Genomic DNA, 23,684 nt, shown 5'->3' with positions numbered 1-23,684 from the left:
TGAAACTATCTTCAGATCCCACCTCTGATGTTCCTAAAAGTTTGTGAATGTTCTCAATTTGTTTTAAATCAATGGATTTTTGAGCTCGTTTACAGTTTGTTATCTCCATATTATGTTGTCAATTTGTGCCCCCTTCCTTAAACTTCAGCAATGCATTCCCATTGGTTCTCAAGACTGTTCATCCCATGGCCAGAGAGGGCTGACAGATGATCGCCTAAATGGATCTGTTACTGCTCATTTTATAATGGAAATATTATCAGAGTAATATTCAAACATGTTATAGCTAACCTGGCTTACTTGGGTATAAATAAATCACTTTGGTCAATGGCATTTTTTTCTTTAAATCAAGCATATGGAGCATGTCTTTACTCATCAACAGGTATAATAATATATCACAATTAATTCACTATTTCTGCTTCATCAAAATTTAATCTTTGACAAAAATGTATGAATTTTAGTTTTAATACAAAAATATTGCATTTGAAGACAGTAAAATGACAATTTTGTTCACATACTGATATATGTAGTCATATAACAGTCTAATTGATGAAAAAACATAAACCACTTTCCAACACACTGATTGTTTGTCAGATTTGTACTCATGTTACAAGAGCAAGAGAGAGAGAAGGATCGTGAGAGATTGGTGGGAAAAACAACATTTACAATATTTACAAATAAGTATAAAACATTTACAAGAAAGTTTTTAAGAATCATTGCCTTGAATCAGAGATAAATGTTACAGAATTTAATGGAAACTAAACAAAAATTTAACATGTACAATGATTTACTACGGAACAGTTTGAAACATATTACTTCTTAACAAATATGTTACGTTAAGATTAAATTAAATGATAAAATGAAAACATATTATAACTAATGTGTGTACTACCTATTGTGAAATCAGAAATTTTCGTGGGGGTTTAATTTTCATTGTTTTCAAGGAATGAAGAGACCCATGTATTCATGTCCATGACGAAATGTAAAATGTTACTACTCAACAATTCTTCATCCACGAATTCAAATCCCTAGAAACCAAGAGTTTTTCCTCAAACCACGAAAATTTGACCCCGCGAAAATATGTGATTTTACAGTGTATCTTCAAGTTCTAGAGTCCTTTATGTAAAATGTAAATTAACAGTTTTGTAACTAGAAACATTAATGTACAAATGAAATACATTTAGGATTTCAATAAAAATCATTTTACTTATTATTATTTTTTTTTTTTTAACATCAGTATGAACCTTAAATACAGAAGTAAAGAAATAAATTAATTGATGGAGGGATACTGTGAAAGACATAAGACAAGGAATCTTTGTTAAGTAGATATAGTCCTGTACATATAATGCTGTTACATAGCAAAAAATTCTTCAAATAAATAAACACACCAAATACCCATACAGTCTCTCTTCTGCTTTTGATGATATATTAAAAGAACTAGTTAATACATTTTTAATGCTTAAGACAACCGACTGCATTAATCTTATGGTTATTTTTTTCAGTTGATGTAGAAATTATTTTACACATAAATGTAAGTATAATCAATGACCAAGTCTTAAAGTCTGAGATTATTTAAAATACAGTCACAGCTAACATTGACAATTTTTTTTCAGACTTATTTTACAGTGTTTATATACAAATGTTCATATTGGGGCTTTAAAAATCAATTTACTATTAAACAACTACAATATAGCACTTATCTTTAAAAAGCTGCTCTAAAAAAAGAAGCTTGAGCAAATTCAGTCACCTTTGGCTAATTGCTAGCACCTGCTTATTTCTAGTATAAAGCAAAGAGAAGCTGTACAGGGCATTAGTCTAGTTCTTAGATGCAAAAGTTGTCTCTAAATTTTCCCTATTGAAAATTGAACACATTTGTGTTGGAAAGCCTTTACACAGCTAAATGTATTATCCATGGTACATGAAAATGTTAATAAAGTGCCAAGGGTGCAATACGTCTCAGAGAATAAAGCTCATTTTTTTTAAAGACATGATATAATCTTGTAAATGCATGCATATTCATGACCCTTAATTAAGATGGCTGCCATTTTTTAATTTTACTTTAAATACACTTGTTAAGAAATACATGTATGACTTGGGTCTATAATGAACAAGATGAAATAGTAAATTCTGAATTATTGAGATAACAATGAACTATGATAGACATGTCAAAATAGTATGTCATGATTAATTCTCTTACTTCTGACTGGTTTAGGTTCATTGCACTTAAAACATGGCTTCCATAATGTGAGATACGATATTGGAATAGAGTGATAAGAACAAGTTTGATAATTTATACATAATCAAGTAGATTTCACAAGGTTGGCACACCACATGAGATCACAGAATCATTCCAAGCTGTCACAGACAGGGGAATTTTATTTTTTGACAAACGAGTCAGTGGAGAAACCAACAAACCTTCCTTAACTTTGCTCTCCTGCAAAATTTCTCTTCTCCTTAAACAGTCGGAAAATAAATAACCTTGACAACAAACTTGTTTTTCTTTCTACAAGATTGGAATCGGGAATAACAACAACATGGATAATTTTGCTGGAACTTCAGTCCATTTTCTCCAACACTGTGGGGAACTGAACCACTTTCATCTCACTGGCGTAGTCACAGACTATCACTGTGTTCTGTACGACGTGGATCTGATTCACAAAGGCCGACTTGTCAAAGGATCCCACACTCACAGTCCGTAGGATGTCACCTTTGTCAAGGTCAATCAACTGGATGTGACCTTGACCTCCAGTCACTAACAAGTGAGAGGTCAATAAAGCCATGCAGTTGTTTCCACAAGGATCCTAAAAAGTAAAACAGAAACAGTTTTCAAATTTTACCTTTAATTCAGATACTCCTAAAATTTTTACATTAATTCTGCTGTGAAAATTCTTTGCTTCAAAACATTCTGTTAATAAATGTAAAATAAAAAGCAGAAATATTCTGAAAAGTAGATTATTTGCAACATTTCCTGGTTTTAAGTTAATTCTAGTTTCTGTGAATGCATAATACAAAAGATTTACAGTAAAACACACTTATAGTGAACACGCTTAAAATGAATTGACAGTTTTAGCGAAGTGATTTTCATCCCTGTGACTTTAAAATACATTGTCAACTTAAGGATATAATGAAATATGCTTATAATGAAGCAAAATTGTCCATCACTGGCACTTTGTTGTAAGTGTCAACAGATTGTTGTAATGTTTGTGAAATACACAATACCATGTCCAGTTCATGAATGAGAGTCCCCCTCTTCCTGTCCCAGATACACAGGCGGTCATCCAGTCCAGAACTGACCACATACTTAGGGGTACAGGTCAAGGCCACAACTGCCGCCTCGTGAACTTTGACCTTGTGAAGACAGGTGCCTGTGTGAAGGTCCCAGAGTCTGGTGGTTCCCTCAGCATCCCCACTCGCCACATTAAATGGTGGTGTCTGTAATGCAAACAAAGTTATGAACAAAAAAAAAAGTTTCTTATTTACACTTACTCATATTGATTTTAAGGGGGGGGGGGGGGGGGAATCCCAACTTGATGGCAAAAATCTTTCTTTTATTTGCTAACTATAGTTTCAAAACTATTCTCTCAAACTTGACTAAACTCATGAAATCATTCTAAACTAGAAAACTGACCAGTCAGCAAGGGCCCCACCATGGGGTAGAATTAAAAGGGGAAGCTTACGGAATGATTAAAAAATGTACGAAGAATAAGCAACAGCAACTGTATTCTTAAAATTTCAAGATAATTCCTGAATATTCAAAAACCTGCAAACAAACAGCAGTTGCAGACAAAGGTTTTCATTAATCTTAAAATGACAGATAAAAAAAGCCTACTAAATTAAGAGTAAATTAAATTTTCTGCAGCAAGCTAGATAATTAATCCCAAGGGATTAATTGTACCTCTCACATCTTTTTCTTCTAAAGTTACAATAAGAACTTTTTCAGTATTAATGATAGAATGGGGTTTTTATACAACTACCTTAAAAATTAATAATATTCTTGAATTAACATAAAGTGAAAAAAAGTAAATCAAAAACTCTCTTTAATCTATTTCTTGTTTTTAGAATTCAATGAAATCATAACTATTAAACAAAAATATTAAAATTATAAAAATTTATATTTAAATCCACATTTCGGAGTGTTCATAGCATTCCAAATTGACTTAACTTCAAAACAAACTTCATTTGCAGACAGAGGTGGTAATTCATCTCAATGTGACAGATAAAGATGATGTTCTGGATTTTCTTCAGCAGGAAAGCTAATTAATCCCAAGGAACTCATAGCAGCATTCAGTTTACAATGGGAACATCTTCAGCAGTTATCTCTCTTTGCCAATGCATTCTTATAAAGTTAAGGAATCTACCCCACCACCCCAGCTCCAAACCAGGGGACATAGAGAACCAAACTTAGCATCAAAACATGTATTTCTGCCTACTGAACTACCGTACCAAATTTGTACTTGACTGGGCAACCAAAAAAAAAGTTGGCCATTCATTCTTATGCATAGTTAAGGAATCTACCCCACCACCCCAGCTCCAAACCAAAAGACATAGAGAACCAAACTTAGCATCAAAATATGTATTTCTGCCTACTGAACTACCATACCAAATTTGAACTTGATTGGGCAACCATAAAAAAAGTTATTAGAAAAAAACAGAAAATTTGCGGACGGAAGAGTGACAGGCGGACAGACAGACAGACGGACGGACAGACAGAATGATTACTATAGGGCACCCGCAAATACTTGCGGGGCCCTAATTAAAGATATTCATCTGAACTGATCCAGCCCTCCTTCACTAGCTTTTTTTTTATTTTCAAATTGATTGTCACATCATGAGACAATCAAAATAAAAAGGAATTAGTGGGGGTGTAGTGAAATTCCTTTTATTTTGAATGCCGTGTCAGGAGCTAGTAAAGGTTTGATTTTAATCAGACTAGTTTACTGCACATGGGAAATTTATAATATACCTTGTCAGCATATAGCACTGTTATTTTTGTTGTATGGCCATACAAAGTGTACAAACACCTGCTATCCTCTAAACGGAACACCTGTATACACAAAAAAACATATAATTATAAACATGGAGGATACCTAAACATAAATAATTTTATATGAATTTACATAAAAAGGTATTATTTATTAAAGAAATAAAGATTCAAAACTACCTCAGCACATTCCTACATACATGTATTTACTTTCTTATGTTTAAGAAATGAGATTCATAACTAAAAGTAAACTTATATATACATCTACCAAAATATATGTTACAAAACATAAAATGTACTTTGAGGGAGTGGTCTTGACTGGCAGATATGACTCGCCCTCCTTCACATTTGAGGCTGACGATTGGCTGTTGGTGACCTTTGACACTGTTCACTAAGGTCACATGTAAAATCTCCTCCCACGTCTTCAAGGAGTCCATTAATACTACTTTATGTTGACTATGATACCTCATGTGGCCTGCAGAAAAGTTAAAATAATTCCCAGATTACCATCATATTTAAGGAGGCTGGGGGGGTCAACAAATTAACCACAAGATATAACTGAATTTTTGGGATATGATATTTTAAGCTGTCAACTATCATTTGGCAAAGAAAAATTTCATAAATTTTAGTTTTAAAATTTCATCATTTTTGTATATCTTTAAATGGAGCTCTTCTTCTAAAGGAGGTCAAAATAGTCTGAAAATGGCCCCATTGCGGGACAACCCTCCAGCCCGTTTAAGTCATTCTTTTAAAAAGAAACATTTAAACCAGTTTTCTTTATATAACCAAAAAACTTCTGAAAACGACTGTCACAATGACTTTCTTAAAATGTATCGTACTTAATAAAATTCCATGATGAAAATAACCATCAATTAATTTATAGTTGTGTAACACATTTCCAAATATTCAATTATGGAGGGAAAAAACAAACAAACCTGAAATGCCCAGAAGAAACTGACCTTTGACATGTGGAGAAGAGGACGGATTGGTTAATGGTAAGATAGGATTATGGAATGTTTCAATTTCTAAGAAATCTAAAGAACCATCAAGTCTGGCCGCAACCACCCTGAAAAAAGAAAGGAGGAAAAATCATGATACTGTTTATCTCTGTATTATGATAATTAAATTCATAAACTTTACCCATCCAGACATAGATACAATAATAATACATGTCTCTGATGTACATTGTGGTTGACATAAATATATACTTTAGAAATACTTTTTTCTGCGTGGTATTAATTTGCACTATTTACGTGGTCACAATTTTTTTTGCGGAAATTTGTCCAATTGTACTCAATATACACGTAAGGTATGCAGTGAGAATCTAGGAAATCCACATAATTTTCTATGTGCAGATTAAAAAGGAAATAGAGATTTTGCAGAATTATGACCCTGTGGAAAAAAGTACGATTATAGTACTTGCCTTTTATTAACTATACAAAGGGCAGTAACTCCAGTCTTGTTATCACCGTACATGCACTTTAAGCTGCCGCTTGTACTTTCCCAGAACTGTGAACAGAAATCAAGTTTTCACACAAAAAAATTAAGTTAAACTTCTCTGAACCATATAAACTAAATTTTTATTATCATATTGATTTCTCCATATTTCATGGAATATTCAAAACTTGTGCAATAATGATTTTTGCTGTAAATATTGAGAAACATATTTTTCCACATAAAGTGAATGTCATTTTGTATAACAAATGAACATATTAATGCATTAATTCATGAGTGATGAAAAAAAAAAATATTTTTTAAACATATATCATATGGCATCACTAAATTGCAATGCAACACCTCCAATGTGTATTGACATGTACATTTGCTGCAAATACATCCAACCATCCTTGATTCCTTTTCATTAACTTATCCTGAAGAAGAATCTCAATGTTTAACTCACTCTGCTCTATGCTTTAATACTGTATCAAGGGTTATTTTTGCTCCGTATAACATTTGCCCTTTAACACTTGCAAACAGTTTTGCCCCATTTTAAATTCACCCATTTATACTTTTGTTTAAGAAATTATCCTGTATTCTTTGAATTGGCCTCATTTTGAATTCATCAAAATGAGGATAGGGCAAAGGGAGCAAAAACAAAAGGGGGCAAAGATCAGTTAAAACAAATTCTACAAAAACCTTACCTCAATTCTGCCATTCCCACAGCCTGCCACTATCAGACCTTCAAAACAAGCGAGACACCAGATAGCAGGTGCTTGGTTCCCCTCAAAACCAGAGTCAAACAAGGCAGCATCGTGCTCTGTTGTCAAAGGATGGTCTCCTAAAAATGCAATGGATGGTTACACACTGATCTTCAAACTTTCTTGGGTAAAGACATGCTTCCTTTATCTACACAGAACATTGATGATTCTACAGTATCTGTGCAGAACAAGAACTCACCAGCACTCCAGCTTCTTGATCTAATCTCTGAGAAAACCTCCTCTTCCACTGGATTTTCCCTCAGGAACTGAGCATGCTCATCATAGAGAGGCTGAAAACGAGACTGGAAGTCAAACCCAGCAGACACCACCCCACTCAACTGACTGACTGATTTATCTAATGAGGGAGAACTCTCCGGGGTGAAGACTGAAGGTGGATCCAGAGAGGTGGGGGAGCTGTGGCTGACAGGGGATGGGGGAGCCACATTGAAATTGGTGTGAATCGTCCCTGCGAGATTGGGCTGATTCTGGAATAGTTTCTTCCCATGAGGAGAAGGTACAAGGCTGACTGTTTTCTGTCTGGGCCGAACTCTATGAAGGTCAACTTCTTCTGGGTCACTGCTGTTGCCATGACTACCATTACCGTGGTATTCAGCATACAAGTCAGCATCACTGTCATTGATGTTCCGACCCAGGCAAGGTTTTCGCTTCACTGGAGGTGTGGTTCTAAAAGTCACAAAGATTCCATATCCATTTAGAAAAAATTAACCTATATGCTTTTGAACAAATTTTCAGAGAAAAAATATTTTGAATGCAACAGTATCTGATTTTTGCTTTTAAGTTAAGCATCTCTGGTTTCAAAATCTTTAAATCAGCATCACACATTGTGGGACCTACCCTTTCCTGTGGATAACAGTGACACAGTCCCCCGTGAAGGAGTCCCAGACCCTCAGCTGACCCCCCAGACAGGCACTGATGATGTACTGACCATCTGTCACCACACACTCTATCTCCTACAATATATAACACATACACTAAGTTGCCCCTATAATACATAACACATACACTACTGAGTATGTGACCGCTATCATACATAACACATACACTAAATGACTATCTGTGATCCAATACTGTAAAATCACATATTTTTAAGGGGTCTAGTTTTCGAGGTTTGAGGAAATAACATTGGTTTGTGGGCATTTGTTTAAAGGTTGGAAAATGTTTATTAGTAATGCATTTGAAATTTTACATTTCATTGTGGTCATAAATTCGTGGGTCTCTCAATTTCTTTGAAAACAACGAAAATTAAAAACTGACCATTAGTGATTTCACAGTATTTTTGTAGAAATATATACCGTAATTTTCAGAATGACTAAAAAATGTACGTATATAGCAACAGCAACTGTATTTTAAAACTTAATTTTTAAAAATTCCTGAATATTCAAAAACCTGAAAATAATATCCTTGTATTTACATTAGGCAGTAAAGAACAATTTAACATTGAATGTATTAAACAATTATGAAGCTTGTGTTATATAGAATGCCAGCCTTCAATGAATGCAAATATCATGAAGGCTAAACCTTATTTCAAACAAACAGCAGTTGCAAACAAAGGTTTTCAAAAATCTTTAAAGACTTCTTTGAAAAGTGTACTAAATTTTCTGCAGCAGGCTAGATAATTGATCCCAAAGGATTAATTGTTAAACCTCTCTCAATAACATTTTCTTCTAAAGTTACAGTAAGAACTTTTTACCCGAGTATTAATGATAATAATTTTTTATAAAACTACCTTAAAAATTAATTAACATAAAGTAAAAAAAGTAATTCAAAAAATCTTCTTTAATCTATTTTCTTTTTTTAGAATTCAATGAAATCATAACTATTAAACAAAAATAAATTATATATAAATTTATACCTAAATCCACATTTCACAGTGTTCATAGCATTCCAAATTGACTTAACTTCAAAACAAACTTCATTTGCAGACAGAGGTGGTAATTCATCAATGTGACAGATCATTAGAATTTCATGGATTTTCTGTTCAGGATTTGTAACCTAATTAATCCCAAGGGACGTGGATTTGCCAGCATTCATTTCACAATGGGAACATCTTCCAACACAGTTATCTCTCTTTGCCAATGCACACACAGTATAAATCCTTTTACCCCAGCTCCAAACCATTAAAATTCTGTTAGAAGCCAAACTTAGCATCAAAATATGTATTTCTGTACTGAACTAATATACCAAATTTTGAACTTTTTATTGGGCAACCAAAAAAAAAGTTGCCCATTCTTCATGCATAGTAAAGGAATCTACCCCATGATGGCAATGGAAACATGAAGACATTGAGAACAAAACTTAGCATCAAAATATGTATTTCTGCCTACTGAACTACCATACCAAATTTGAACTTGATTGGGCAACCATAAAAAAAGTTATTAGAAAATAAAAAAAAATTTGTGAAAGAGAGCACAGATTTGCTTTGAAATTGACAGACAAATTTTATTATTTTGGGGCACCCGCAAATCCTTGCGGGGCCCTAATTAAACCACCACAAAAAGTAGTGACTTCACAGTATTTTTGTAGAAATATATACAAATGAAAATAAATGCAGATTGTTTTTTCTTTTTGAGCTCATTGTATCACCTAATTATGTGAAAGTTATCACAAATAAAAACATATGATTTACAGTAATGAACTGGCTATTACCTGCAGGTGCCCTTTGAGGACCTTGGGAACAGACTCCTTGATTTGTTTGTAATACCCCCCGACCTTTTCCCGCTTTCTCTGTTGACCTCTGAACCATCTAGAGCGCCATCTGGCATAATTCTTGGGACAGATACAGTGATACAATGCCAGCCCGAAATAGGACAGACAGATAGCACTGAACAACACCAACAGAATGGTGGAGATGAGCTCTAGCTGGGATTTGGGGTACAGTTTTCGGAGTTCTTCAGGGTCGTAAAGTTTCCTGAGCTGATCAGAGTCGTAGATGTAGTTTGGTAGTGACTCTAGCAGCCCTTTTATACTGTCATCAGGGAGTACATCAGATTCCACGCGCTTGGCTTCCGACAATTGTTCTTGGGAGATCTGCTCAATTTCCTGCTTAATCTGCTGTGGGGTTTTGCCTGCGTTTTGACTGGGATGTCTCAGGGAAATTGCTTCATTGGGGTCCACCACAATAGAAAGATGAAGACTGGGCAAAATGGATATGAATCTAGCGAGAACAAATTTTAAATAAAATAATTTACAAAAATTGTCTTAATAGTCAGCTTAAACAAAATATCAAATTGGTCTTTATATATTTCTAAATATCAAATATTCTTTGTGAAAGAAATAAGATATTTCATACTTTTTCCAAGTCTTTCATTGTCAAATATCCTTTTTCAACTTTTATAAGAATGTGATATATAGTATATGAATATCTAATGATACTTTTACTTACTTTCCATACAAACTGATATTGTAGTAGCCAAACAGAGTGGGCCAGTGTTTGTAAGACAGCTGCTGCCACAGTTCCACCTCCCTATGTCTCACCACTCCCTCTGGATCCACCAATTCACCCTGAAACCACCAGGAGCTGGCAGTCTGCCCTGTAGTGCTCGGACCTTCCTTATCTCCAACACTGGAGAGTTTCTCATTAGGAGACACATGTCCAGTGGAATCCTGGGATATGTTCTTTGTGTTGGAATGGTGAGGGTTTGAGAGGTGCTCCAGAACTCCACTTTTGTACACAATTAATCCAATCCATATCACTGTGCAGAACTTAAAATGATTTAAAAAAACGTTTTTGAGAAAAATAATCCTTTTGCTTGAAATACTATACATGAATATATCAGTGGAAAATGGTAATAATTTCACCCCAACTTCCCCATTCCATTGTTTTTTTTGATGTCTAAAAATACATGTAACATTTAAAACATTCATAAACAGGTTCAAATAGTATTTTGATAGAAATTCTGGAATAATCTAAAGAAAACAGTGAAAACGCCAGCAGAAAGTTCCTGCTGGTTTTAAACAAAACTGCCTTCCATCTTCTCTTGTACACTTTGGTTTAAGTTACCATTAATAAATAGTTAAACAAAAATTGTAGAACAATGGTAAACTCGAACAAAATTTTTTGAGTGTTATAGATTATGGGTTTACTTATAAATAACTTGCCCTACCATGATAAATCTCTGGATAACTCTGGTATCTGCCAGGAAATCAATCAGGCGTAACCGTCTTGAGGTCTGGATGGAATCGGCCAGTGATGACGGTGGACCGAGGGCAACATTAGACGAAGTCCTGCGATGCTTCTTCACGGAGGATTTGTCTGTGGTGCCCTGGTTAGGGGCGGATATAAAGCCCCGTGCCGGACACAGGACCAGGGGCTCCATGACCTTTGACCCTGGGGGATGACCGGTCTGAAAGTCTGATACAGATGTTCGTAATTTCTTGTGAAGATCTGTCAGCTAAAATAAACAAAAATATCATTTACAGATCTGACATCATGAAAATATGTTACTTGGTAATAAATAATTACTTTCTTGCTCATATTTTTGACTATCCCCCATTCTCTTTCTTAATGTTTTCTCAAAAGTATCATTACATTTTAATTCCATGTCTAAACACCAGGCCAATCATAAACCATTATTTAAATACAATCATATAAGTACATATTTTACCTAGAAAGTTGTTGGGATATAATAAAACAGAGGACAGACATAAAATGTTAGAATATTTGTGGTACCTCCATCCTTCTGATATCAATGGACAGTGTGGTCAAAAAGAAAACATGCTGTAAGAAAAAATCCGTCAGCAGTCCCACCATGGCAAACAAAGCAAACTCCTGCAAAATAAGACAGAGGGTTAATAAAACATAGGTAATCAGAGATTACAGAGCTCACCTCAACGAATGTTGTCTTTAAGTAAGGCAAATTAAGTCACACAATTAACCAACAAAAAGTTTACATCCAAAAATGCAAAATTAATGCAATTTTGATACTTTGGAATAGACCTATATAAAAACTTAAAACTAGTTCTTCATCATCAAAAAGTAATTAAAATCCAGCATCTCCAAGCAAATTGAGAGTTTTCATCCCTCGATGCATCATTTGTGCAACTTTGGTTTATATAAGCCTTATAGTTTCTTGGTGATAGACCTGCACCCATAACTTTTCACCAGGTCTTTTATCTGGAAAATGTATCTCGAATTCAGCATCTGAAGCAAGTCCATTAGTGTGCATCCTAAGATGTATCATCCATGCAAGTTTGTTCAACATAGAGCTCAGAGTTACTTGGAAATGAAACCGGTATAAAAAACTAACCTTTTCACTAATCCGGAAAATGTAGGTCAGATTCAGCTTCTGAAGCCAGCCTTTGTGCACCCTTAGATGTACCATCCATGCAAGTTTGGTCATTATAGGGCTCAAAGTTACTTAAAATGAATTTGCACCAAAACTTTAACCTGTTCACATCCAGAAAATGTATATCAGATTCAGCATCCGAAGCAAGTCTGGTACTACGCATCCTAAGATGTACCATCCATTTAGTCATTATAGTTTGTTCATAGTACCAGTTAAAAATGAAACCTGCACCAAAAATTTTAACCTTTCATGTGTTCAAAATGTTGGTTTTCCGAAAAGTCTTGTAATATGCATCCTAAGATGTACCATCCATGGAAGTTTGGTCATTACATGTCTCATAGGGAAATGAAACCTGCACCAAAAACTTTAACCTGTTCACTCAACCGGAAAATGTAGGTCAGATTCAGCATCCGAAGCAAGACTGGTAGTATGCATCCTAAGATGTACCATCCATGCAAGTTTGGTCATTATATGTCTCATAGAAACTTGGAAATGAAACCTGCACCAAAAACTTTAAGCTGTTCACTCAACCTGGGGGATGTAGGTCAGATTCAGCATCCGAAGCAATCTGGTGAAGGTCTGTCAGCCTAAAATAAAAGTCCATTTAAGTTTGGTCAACATAGGGCTTAACATGTTACTGAGTAATAAACCTACACCAAAAACTGCATAAAATGTTAACCTGCACCAAAAACATTAACCTTGTCATTTTTTGCAAATATATCATCTGAAACTTTGACTGGTACAGTGAAACACATTAGAAACATAAACCATTAATTTAAAATGTAGGACATAGAAGTACTTAAAAAAAAACATTTTAAAAAACTTAACCTTTTTCAAGATTTAGTAAATGAAAGGTACCTACAGATTTATCAAAATTGAGAAATAAATTCCTATATAGATGCTTTACAACTTTAATTGTTCAAATATGTTGTGGGGCATATATTGTATATCAAACAAGATGAAAAACTGTAATTCAAACTGTCATTTTCAATGAAAAATTAAGAAAACCAGTCATGAATATGGCAGTTTTTCTGCAAAAAAGGAAATGTATCCAGATTGCCTACAGTCTTAAAAAAACGATACATTAGTATGTTCATGGCCTCTTCTTTGTATCAATATCAAATTTAATATAGGTATCCGGTTTACTTTTCATATGATTTCGAATTGAATGTCATGAAAATACCCTATTTGCTACATAATTCTGCCAAAGCCGTAAAGTACGGGCATAAGGAAGTTGAAATTGATTATGACGTCATAATGGATCTAGCACCAAAAAAGTAGTCTCAAGTTATTTACTAGATCTTGACCTTAACCCTCCTGACTAATTCCTATAAAAATAAACAAATTCAATCAGCATATCTCTCTTTCAGTAAAATTCTTTTAAAAACTAGTGACACTTTAAATATGTTGTACATTTACCATGATAATTGACATAGATGTATTTGTTGCAGTGAAGAAAATGTCATTTTCCAAATGCTTTCAATATACTATTAAACAGAAAAAAATTCTGTGCAGGTCAAGGTTCATCTCAATTCAAATTTTACTGTTTTATTACATTTTTACCTGTGAAATATAATTATATACAATAGAGTCAATGACCATGGTCCATGGTTCCTATTGTTAATGATGTAAATTTGCAAGTAAGGGTAACCCATGAAATGCACACAAACATTAGTCCCCCAATGTAAAGATGATTCCATGTATTGAATTGAAGGTGTATAATCTTTCCCTTCCTTTGATAAAGACAATAAAACCTCTCTCTCATTCCATATTTTCTAAATCTCCCCCCCCCCTCTGTGTAAAATCCTATTTACCTGTATAGCTGGTACAAAGGTAAGAATCTCAACCGCTCAACAATGATGAGTTCTGTAGCCAGGTGTATTACAAATGGACCAGCCCTCCTGAAAAATTAAAAAAAAATAAAAATGTAAATAATCAAAATATCTCTCTTTCAGTATACAATGTAATTCTTTTCACAACATTAAACTTTAAATATTACATTTTTCTTGCATATACTTTACCGTGTTTGTAACAGCTGAGAAATGTTGTGTTATTAGAATGTCAATATACTAGTAAACAAGTATTAACATTTTTGATTCATGGCATCACCATAACCATTTATGACTACATTATTTTGAAAATGTGCTATGATTGAGAGAGCTTGCTGGAGTTGAGTAGATCTGTAGTTAGCCATCAGTAAGTCATGGATTCTCACCTTGTGCAATTCTAAATCGAACATCCTGATCAACAGGTGTGGACACGACAGACTTTGTAATCACAAGAACATTCTCCAAACCCACAAATACAACCAGGTACGGAAAAATTTCACTAAAACACAAAATAAATGACTTATTCTTTTCCAGCTACTATTTATAATGCATGAACATTTTCATTTAATCACAATATATGCAGTGTATATATGAGTCAGTGAAGATAAAAGTTATAAACTAACATTAATGAGAAATAATTTTTTTTACCTGTGGTATGTAACTTTTAAAATTATAAATAATTTCAAAATATCCTCATAACAGTGAATATTGAATAAAACTCACTTTCCATCGTCATTAGTAACACTCATCCCTTGAGTAACACTCACTTTCCACTGAATAACACTCACCTTCCATTGTCATGAGTAAAACTCACCTTCCATTCAGTGTCGGGGTGAGTCCAAACAAGGAACAGAAACTGACAGACATTAGAAGTGAGGCTACCACGGTAACCACGGCACTCAGGGCCAGCCCCCACTTAGACTTCACCATCTCAATCTTTCCTGTCAAATAATACACACAACTGTTATAAATTTTGTTTCAGGCCAATCACAAGTAAAGAATCAGTATTTAATTTAATACTTGTGATAGGATTGTGTCATAAGATTAGGAGTATCCCACTTACTGACAGAGAAGTAGATATACATCAGTAGGAATACGTAAGTAATGATGAGGTAGGTGTGTTCCGTGAACACTTTGCTGTCCGGGTAGTGGATGTGGACTATCGTATTGACCTGACTGTTGTTGACATTCCGCGCAGTTTCTGGATAAAGGTCCTCCAGTCGTGACTTCAGAGCCAATAGAAAACTGGGAAAGAAAAATATAACACATTAACATGAATCAGTTCTAAAGGATCAGATATAAAATCATCAGGAATTGGCTGTACAAGTGCCTTCATAGCAATGTATTACAGAGCTATACCCAGGGGCAAAGTTTGTGTTATCGATCACTCTGACAGAAAATTTCATTTAGTTTTTGCTTCCAGTTTTAATTTCCTGCAAAGCGCTTGGTTGACAACTTTTTCAACAGCAAAGAGTTCAACAAAGTTATACCCAGGGTATAAAATGTACTATCCAACCATCAGCAATCATACAAGTTAGTAAATTGTAAATTAACACTTTTATCTGCTGTAAGTGAGATAGCACTCAGTGAAAAGTTCCTGTTGTGGGTTTGAGCTATCTCACTAACAGCACGTGGATAAGCGTACTGTAAAACATACTTATAATGAATTGATGCCAATCAGTGAACTGATTTTCATTCCTCCTGGCTTCAAAGTATAATTTGAACTTAATGGATAAAAAAGTACATTTATAAGGAGGCAAGATCAACCCTCCCTAGCACTTTGTTAGAAGTGTGTTTTATTGTACTTTGTTACAATGTGTTTTATTGTACATGTTTTTTTAAATGTACTTCAACATACCTGACAATCTGTCTTACCTTTTATTGTAGTTCTTTAAAGCAACAGAGATGGCAAAGCTGATGGTTCTCTGTTGGTTCCTGATAAAGTAACGAGATATCCCAGAATTCTTCCAAGGGATTCCAAACAAGATGTCTGTCCAACAGGAAAAAATATCATCAAAGCTTTAAACAGATGCTTGTCTCATATCAAACTCTGAACTTTTTTTGTTTCTTGAGGTTTACTCAAAATGATTGTGAATATACATTGTAAGTTACCTCTGAGATAAGGGGGCGTCTCCAAAGGTTGACCATGTCGTTTGAACAAGGTTTTGAGAATCTCCCCATCTGCTAAATATCTGTAAAATAAGGTTAATAATCAATAATAATGCTCACTGGCCACACTGCACACCTTAGTATCAATGGCAATGCTATTTTATAAAGAAACCTTTTTTTTTAATTTGTGTCCATATAAAACTTTTACCCCTTAATTAATTTTGTTTCATTCGGCAATTTTCAAATGATCACACCCTATTAAATTATTCCTGAATCATCTCCCCTTAAAAGAGGACAAAGCCTTTCCTTTGTACAGCTTGAATCCTCTTCACCCATGGATGCTTTGTGGCATATTTGACAGCAAAAACTTTAAATTCTAAGAGATATATTAATTCAGATTTTATAAAGTGTTTGCACATTATATTTTACACCAACATCTTTCTGTTAATACTTTATTTTTAGGTGACTGTGTAAGACCTTACTTCTCTTTCTTGCTGAACCAGAAATTGGCCGGTGAAAGTGTCAGACAGGAATATTTTGGGAGTAATTCTCTGAACTTGATTTTAGGTAGGACTTCCCCGACACGCAGACACACATCAGACACGGAGTATTCAGTAGATCTGTAAAAGTAAACGTTAACATCAACACACTGACATTGAGCAGATTCTTACATTGTAAAGTGTTACTTTATTGTACCAACAGCTTGACTTGATACATTTAGATAAAACCAAAAACACCACTTAAGAGCTAAGATTTCTAGCCCTAGGATCATGAAACAGACTTAGACTTCAGTCAATATTTTGATTGCCTGAAAAATGTTTATTAATTTTTTTTAAAACTCAACTTTAAATTGGTAGGTAACAAAACTTTTGAGAAACAATGTTGACAAATATTTTTATTTTTGTCTGCTTGGCTTCTTCCAAGTTTTAGATCTGGACTTATGTTTCAGATGTTTCATGATTCTGAGCCCTGGACATGCCTTGCAGCAAATAATTCTACTTAAAATACTGTACAAAATTGACAAAGGCATTGTAATGTTGTCTTTTAATTACTTCTGTATGCTGTTAATATGATTCTTACCCCTCCTTGAACTTGAATTTTTCCAGTTCCTCCAAAATTTCAAATACCCGGAGTAAAGGTGTTCTAAACGCATCCTCTGGAATCATATATTCTTGTTTCCATGGTGACACTGTTGCCTTGACTACAATTTGCTGGATGTACCCAACAGGAACTCCTAGATACTACAATAAATGCAATTAAATTATATTATACAGTTAAAGTACATTATTGAGGGAGTTAGCAAAATTCCAGTTCCCTGAGGCGCAGTCCTGGTTGATGGGAACTGGAATCTTGCAAACTCCCTCAGTGATATACAAATGTACTTTTTAACTGTTTTATTATACATTTTAAAATACAGGGAATTCACTTGAAGACTAACGCACGGGGAATTAGTCCATTAACATATCAGACCAATACAAAAGTAAACTCTAGAGGCAGATAACCAGGTAATTAGCTTCCAAAGCAAGGATCCAAAATATCAAAACATTCACTGATGCTAGCCAATTAACATTTTACTGCCTCATTTTTATATAGGAAAAAATCAGTAGAGGTACCGTAAATCTGGAATTTTTTATGTCGATTTCATTTTGCGAATTCGGGTCAAGATGCTGTTGATTAATATTTACGTTTCAAAATTTTGCGAATGACCACTGCTTTGTTTACATTTTCTTCTTGGTAATTTATTTTTAAGAAAAATATTTTTGCGAATGCAAAATTTAAAAATTTATCTGAGCAAAAATTTGCAGATTTATGGTATAATAAATTTCTTTCCTATATATTCATTTCATATTATAGTTTTTTTACAGTGAGAATTGTCACAAAAGTTAGCTTTACCCATGGGGGTTTGAAGAGTTCGTTGGGACGGCTATCTTTTCCGGTCTGGGGGGTGGTGGGTTTAGGAGATTTCTCTGAGGGGACTTTGTAATCTGCCAGAGGCTCTCTGTGTTGTAGTGGCACATTTCCTGGCAGGGGCATGTGTACCAAGGGATAACTGTACACAAAATAAAATCCTAACAGTTTAGTCTCATTTCTTAATTTTGAACTGTACTGCATTAAAGTAAATCCTAAGAAATATGTTTCTGTTGAAAACTTAAGTATCATCTAGCATACCAACAGGTGCATCCTTAATTTGTATGAAACCAATAAGACTAAATAATCAACATCAATTCACAAGGTTTTAAATATAATTTTTCAAATTAATTCAATAAAATTAAAATTAACATATGTCTCTAATTGTCACTTTATGTATTTTGTATATACATATACAGTCAAAACTGCCAAATGTATTCTGTCACATGTGACCGTAACTTTTCCCTATATATTCTATCGACCACCTGTCTACGCGACCACGACATTTTCCTGACATTATTGGTCATTTCAAGCAATTTTACCTGAATTTAACGACATAATTATCTAATTTGTATGAAATCAACTACATTTTATTTCATTTAATAATTATATTATGCGAGTTTTACTAAAACAACATTAAAAAATGAATATCTTTATCATTTTCTAAAATATAAACATCACGTAATTTGTCAAATCGATTCGATAAAATTAAAAAAATTAACAGTATATATCTCACTGTCACTTTTTGTATTTAGTATATATATCCAGATATTTCTTTACTTTGTTGCTTTCCCCCTAATATTCCCAAAATGGGGAAGAAGAAAATCAAAGCAATCAGGTAAACTCACAAAGACATAAGCATGACACAAATGACTACAGTCAGGATGGAGTAAGGATGGCTGGCACAGAACAGGCCGTGGGTATAAAACACCTGCGTCACGTATTCCTGTAGTGACTTCATGACTCACGGGGGAGAGAAACACTTCAGAGCTGATTAAGTGACCCCCGTCATTTCTTCTGTGGTTACTTGATTGCTGTAAAATACCATGAAATTATTTGCTTTAAATATTTATGTGTAGGAATTTAAGCTGGGCTGAGGACATCAGCCTGGAAAGCTCAATGGTCAGAGCACCTGACTAGTAATACAGGGGTCCCTGGTTCGATTCCCAGTCCAGCCATATGTTTTCATTATATATGTATTTATCAATAATTATGAATTTTCAATGCATGTTTACTCATTTCTCCTTTCCATACTACAGATGGTGCCTTGTTCAGGAAATACATACCGTAAATCTGGAAATTTTTACTGTAGATAAATTTTTAGCAAATTTGCGCGTGCATTGAATTCGCAAAAATATTTTTCTTAAAAATAAATCAACATGCGAAGAATTTTTTCTGAGAACTCGTGTCTTTTTTTTAACTCGGTGAATAGGTGTCGGTAAGCACTGGTATTTTTAAAAGAAACCTGTTTACACTAGTCTACTATAACTACAAGTTAATTACCCGTGCGTAAATTGTCCTCATTATATGCAATATCGTCCGATGATTTGACAAGCACTGAGGCGGTATGCCCCTTTTTTACAAATTATTTTAATCAATTAATTTGCCAATAAAGAGAGAACTGTCATTTTATCTAACCGTATATCAACACGGGCAATAACTCAAACTCAGTGCATTTACTAGAAAGTTCCAAATGTAAACGCGGCGTGTAAATTTTAGGTGAGACAAACGTTGAGAAAATTAGTTATATTTTTTCTTCATTTGGATTATACTTTACGTTAAAAGGCATACACAACCTCTAAAATGTTTGTTATAATTGACTTAGAAATTATTTTCAGTGCAAATCCTTTTGTATTTTTATCAAAATTGTTTCGGAGCGATTTTGCAATATCTTGCCACGTTGTGGGTATATTGGTGGTATTCTAACTGGGCATATTATTTGAAACATAACCTGATATGAAAATCTTCAGTGATTTTTATTTTTAGCACCAGTGACAATTCGCAAAAATTTGAAGCGTAAAAATTAATCAACAGCTTTTTGACCCAAATTCGCAAAAATAAATCGACGTAAAAATTTCCAGATTTACGGTAATGTATAATTACTGTTAAGTCCTGACAAGGTGAACTTGAGTTGTGTCTTCGATGTTAAAGACTATTTCAGGAGGGGGGAATGTAGGAATTTAGGCTGGACTGAGGACATTGGCCTGGATAGCTCAGTGGTTATAGCACCTGACTAGAAATACAGGGGTCTCGGGTTTGATTCCCGGTCCAGCCACGTTTTCATTATATATATATTTATGAATTTTCAATGTATGTTTACTCATTCCTCCTTTCTGTACTACAGATGTTAATATCAGGGATGCAGATAAAGGGTTTTTTTTTTTTTTTTTTTACTTTTCGGGCCCATTTGCATTGCTGACTGAACTAGGTCGGTCAGTGGATAAAAAAAAAATTGCATTCATAATCAACAAACAACCTTTAATCTATTGATAATTTACTTACTGTAGAAGCACAAATTTTCGTGGGGATAAAATTTCGTTGATTTGTGATCAAAAATAAATTCATGGGCATTTGATTTCGTTGTTCTGAAGGTAACCCCATTCAGTAGATAGTCAACTGAAATTTCTGTGGGATTTAATTTCATTGATTATTGTTAACAACGAAATAAACAAAATTTTATACCCCATGAATATTTGTGCTTTTACAGTTATTCAATGTTAGCTTCATTCAATGAAATTAAATTTAATGAAATTAAATTTTATAGCTTCAGAGATACATGTATGAATGATTATTTAACATGATTCGTGACAGTGAGCATCGCAAAGCGAATAATGTGAGCTTCTCACGACAATGCCACGGCAATTTTAAATTAGTTTCTACTGCACATTCAACCCATCGAATTTTTTGCCGCAGTAATTTGGACCCACAATGCATTGCTTTGTACACAAACGCTAAAGCAATGTTCTAGAGAGAATAACAACAAACGTTAAACGAATAATAAACTTGTCTTGATTTAATGAATTTATCTGTTTATTGCAGAAAAATAGTCATAAACTGATTGAAATCAGCCTTGTACAGTCTTTGGTTTGGTAAAGCAACATGCAAACGACGTCATATGACGTTTAATAAACGCACCAAATGTTACGTGCATTTACGCTTCCGATCTAAATGAAAACTGGAATGATTATTTAACGGTCACACCGTCAACATATTATTCTTTTTAGAGAAGTGGACAGGCTTTCGCCTACATTTAGGTGCATGTAGGTTCTAGGATGTAAGGGAAAGCCTGGCCACTTCTCTAAAGAAACTAGGTTCATGGGTTGCACCTCTTTTTTAAGAGGAAATTCGGAATCAAACCATGTACCACATTCAGACCTCAAAAATTACCTTCTGATTAACTCAATACTGTCTTTAATCCATTAAGTTATCTCGCAAAAAGTGTGCACATATAGTTCACACCTTTTATTACGTTTTTAGCAAAATATTGAGCAAAATACACAGTTCTGAGTTCACAACAAAAAAACATGAACAACAGGATTTACTTCCGGTGATAAGAAACTTACGCAATGGAAAATTCTGATTGGCTAAAATAATTGTTTAAGCGATCGTACGATTACTAAGTCTGCTTTTCTGACTCATTTGGACAATTCAAGAGCTTTCCAAATACCTTATCACTACTGAAAAAAAGAAATGGTCAAAGTACAACAAATTTTGAATTAAAGATTTTTAGATAATACCAGGGATATTTTTGAAGTCCCTGATTGAAAAATGTTTTTATTAAAATATGCATGTTTAACAGGGTTATTTTCAAACGTTTCCCAAATTGATATTTTTTAATATACATGTATACAACACCATTTATTTGTACATGCATTTCTTTTTTTCACGTATGTTGTACATGTAGGTGTTCAATGCTTTGTCTCAGGGGTTTTCCTACCATTTTTTAACTGGGACCGGGGTCCATAGAATTGGGAAAATTGACGCGAAATGCGATCAAATTTTGGGAAAAGTTTAAAAAGGACCAATTTTGTTATTTTCCCATATAAATGAAAATGAAGGGACCAATAAGTGTTTGTTTTACAATAGAGTAAACAAGTGTAGACAGCTATAAAGAGTTACACATTATTCAGCTGTTATTGGATGATAAAAAAATGATATAGAGCGATGATACGATCGCATGTTGACACCTGTTGAGATTTTCAGACGTCTTGCAAGGAAACAAAGTATTGTACTTCTTTCTGAACTCTCTAAAAAAAGTTAAGGATACAAAATTGGGAAAAAAAAGATTCAGAATTGGGAAAATATGGCTGATTTTTTGATTGGGAATGGGTCCTGTAAACGGACCCAAAAACAAGCCAGGAAAACCCCTGTGTCTTTAAATATCACGAGGACATGGACAGGGTAAAATCAATATATCAATGCTGAATTTTCAGTTAAAAATTTAGAATCATGAGAATACTTGAAATAAATTTAAAGATTACAGTATCATGGATTTATTTTGGCAGTAAGCAGTTGGCTGTATTATATGGATAATTCTATGAGTAGAGTAGCGTATCAGAAGCCATTAAAGGTTTTTTTTTTAAAGACGGAATTAATTTGGATCGGTGTCATGGAGGAGTGAGCATCCCCTGCGACCAGTCACACACGCAGTGTGCTCTTTGTCATGATAAGGAAATAACGGAAAAATCCGTCGACGATTCAGTGTGTAAATAATTCCCTAATAATTAGTATGAAAAACGCCTGTCAGCATTTGACTCAATGATAAATTGCATTTGCTGACAAGGTCATTGTATCGACAATTAATAGAACATACGAAATGATGACTTAAAACAAGACTGTTGATATTCTTGATTCATACTTGTTTGTCAATATTATTTACCTTGTTTTAGAAATATTACATACGTAGAGCAGCTCTTGCGCATCGAATAAACTGAGAGATATATAAATTCTCTATGTAAATTCTCGGTGATGTAGGTATTATTGCTGCATAAGTAAGGGGAGCTGATGATTGAAAAGTTAAAGACATCACGTTTATCATAAAGCTTGATTGTTAAGATACCATTAACGTCTTTTCCATGTAAAATATCCAAACTATGAAACAGATGTGTCAGACTCTCAGTCTACATGGTATCATTTACCTCAAGCTCACTGGGATATATTGTATCAACGTAGGAATGAAAATAAACATTGTTACTGACAAATTGACAATCCGTCGTCGATATATCTAAATGACGAGTTGAAGGCCACAGCAAGCGTTTTCTTCTTTTAATTCATGTACAACATTTTTGACAAATATTGCTGCATGTGAATACAAAAATAGGTCTGCTAATAACGGGGCGCAATTGGTACCATGGGA

At 34.1% G+C, this 23,684-nt stretch overlaps 1 protein-coding gene across 1 annotated transcript; it reads right to left on the bottom strand.

Annotated features, from left to right (window-relative positions):
- Positions 1-1,220: 1,220 nt before the first annotated feature.
- Positions 1,221-21,870, bottom strand: LOC134261543 (sterol regulatory element-binding protein cleavage-activating protein-like). The gene is made up of 24 exons (XM_062743972.1): positions 21,716-21,870; positions 19,177-19,362; positions 18,314-18,470; positions 17,501-17,661; positions 16,903-17,040; positions 16,424-16,503; positions 16,187-16,301; positions 15,375-15,556; positions 15,126-15,252; positions 14,698-14,810; positions 14,297-14,331; positions 11,867-11,965; positions 11,301-11,588; positions 10,580-10,899; positions 9,844-10,351; positions 8,032-8,147; positions 7,376-7,860; positions 7,120-7,256; positions 6,402-6,487; positions 5,938-6,044; positions 5,278-5,453; positions 4,961-5,041; positions 3,217-3,429; positions 1,221-2,798 (listed from the first exon to the last, which is right to left on the bottom strand). The coding sequence occupies exons 2-24, from the start codon at positions 19,287-19,289 to the stop codon at positions 2,553-2,555; spliced, it is 4,083 nt and encodes a 1,360-aa protein (XP_062599956.1). The 5' UTR covers positions 19,290-19,362; positions 21,716-21,870; the 3' UTR covers positions 1,221-2,552.
- Between the last annotated feature and the right edge of the window lie 1,814 nt (positions 21,871-23,684).

The sequence above is a fragment of the Saccostrea cucullata genome, unplaced genomic scaffold, assembly GCF_032062105.1.
Source record: "Saccostrea cucullata isolate Sc308-1 unplaced genomic scaffold, CSIRO_AGI_Scuc_v1 ctg356, whole genome shotgun sequence".
NCBI classification, from domain to species: Eukaryota; Metazoa; Mollusca; class Bivalvia; order Ostreida; family Ostreidae; genus Saccostrea; species Saccostrea cuccullata.
The sequence above is the reverse complement of the archived record's forward strand: the minus strand, read 5'-3'. Positions and strand labels throughout refer to the sequence as shown.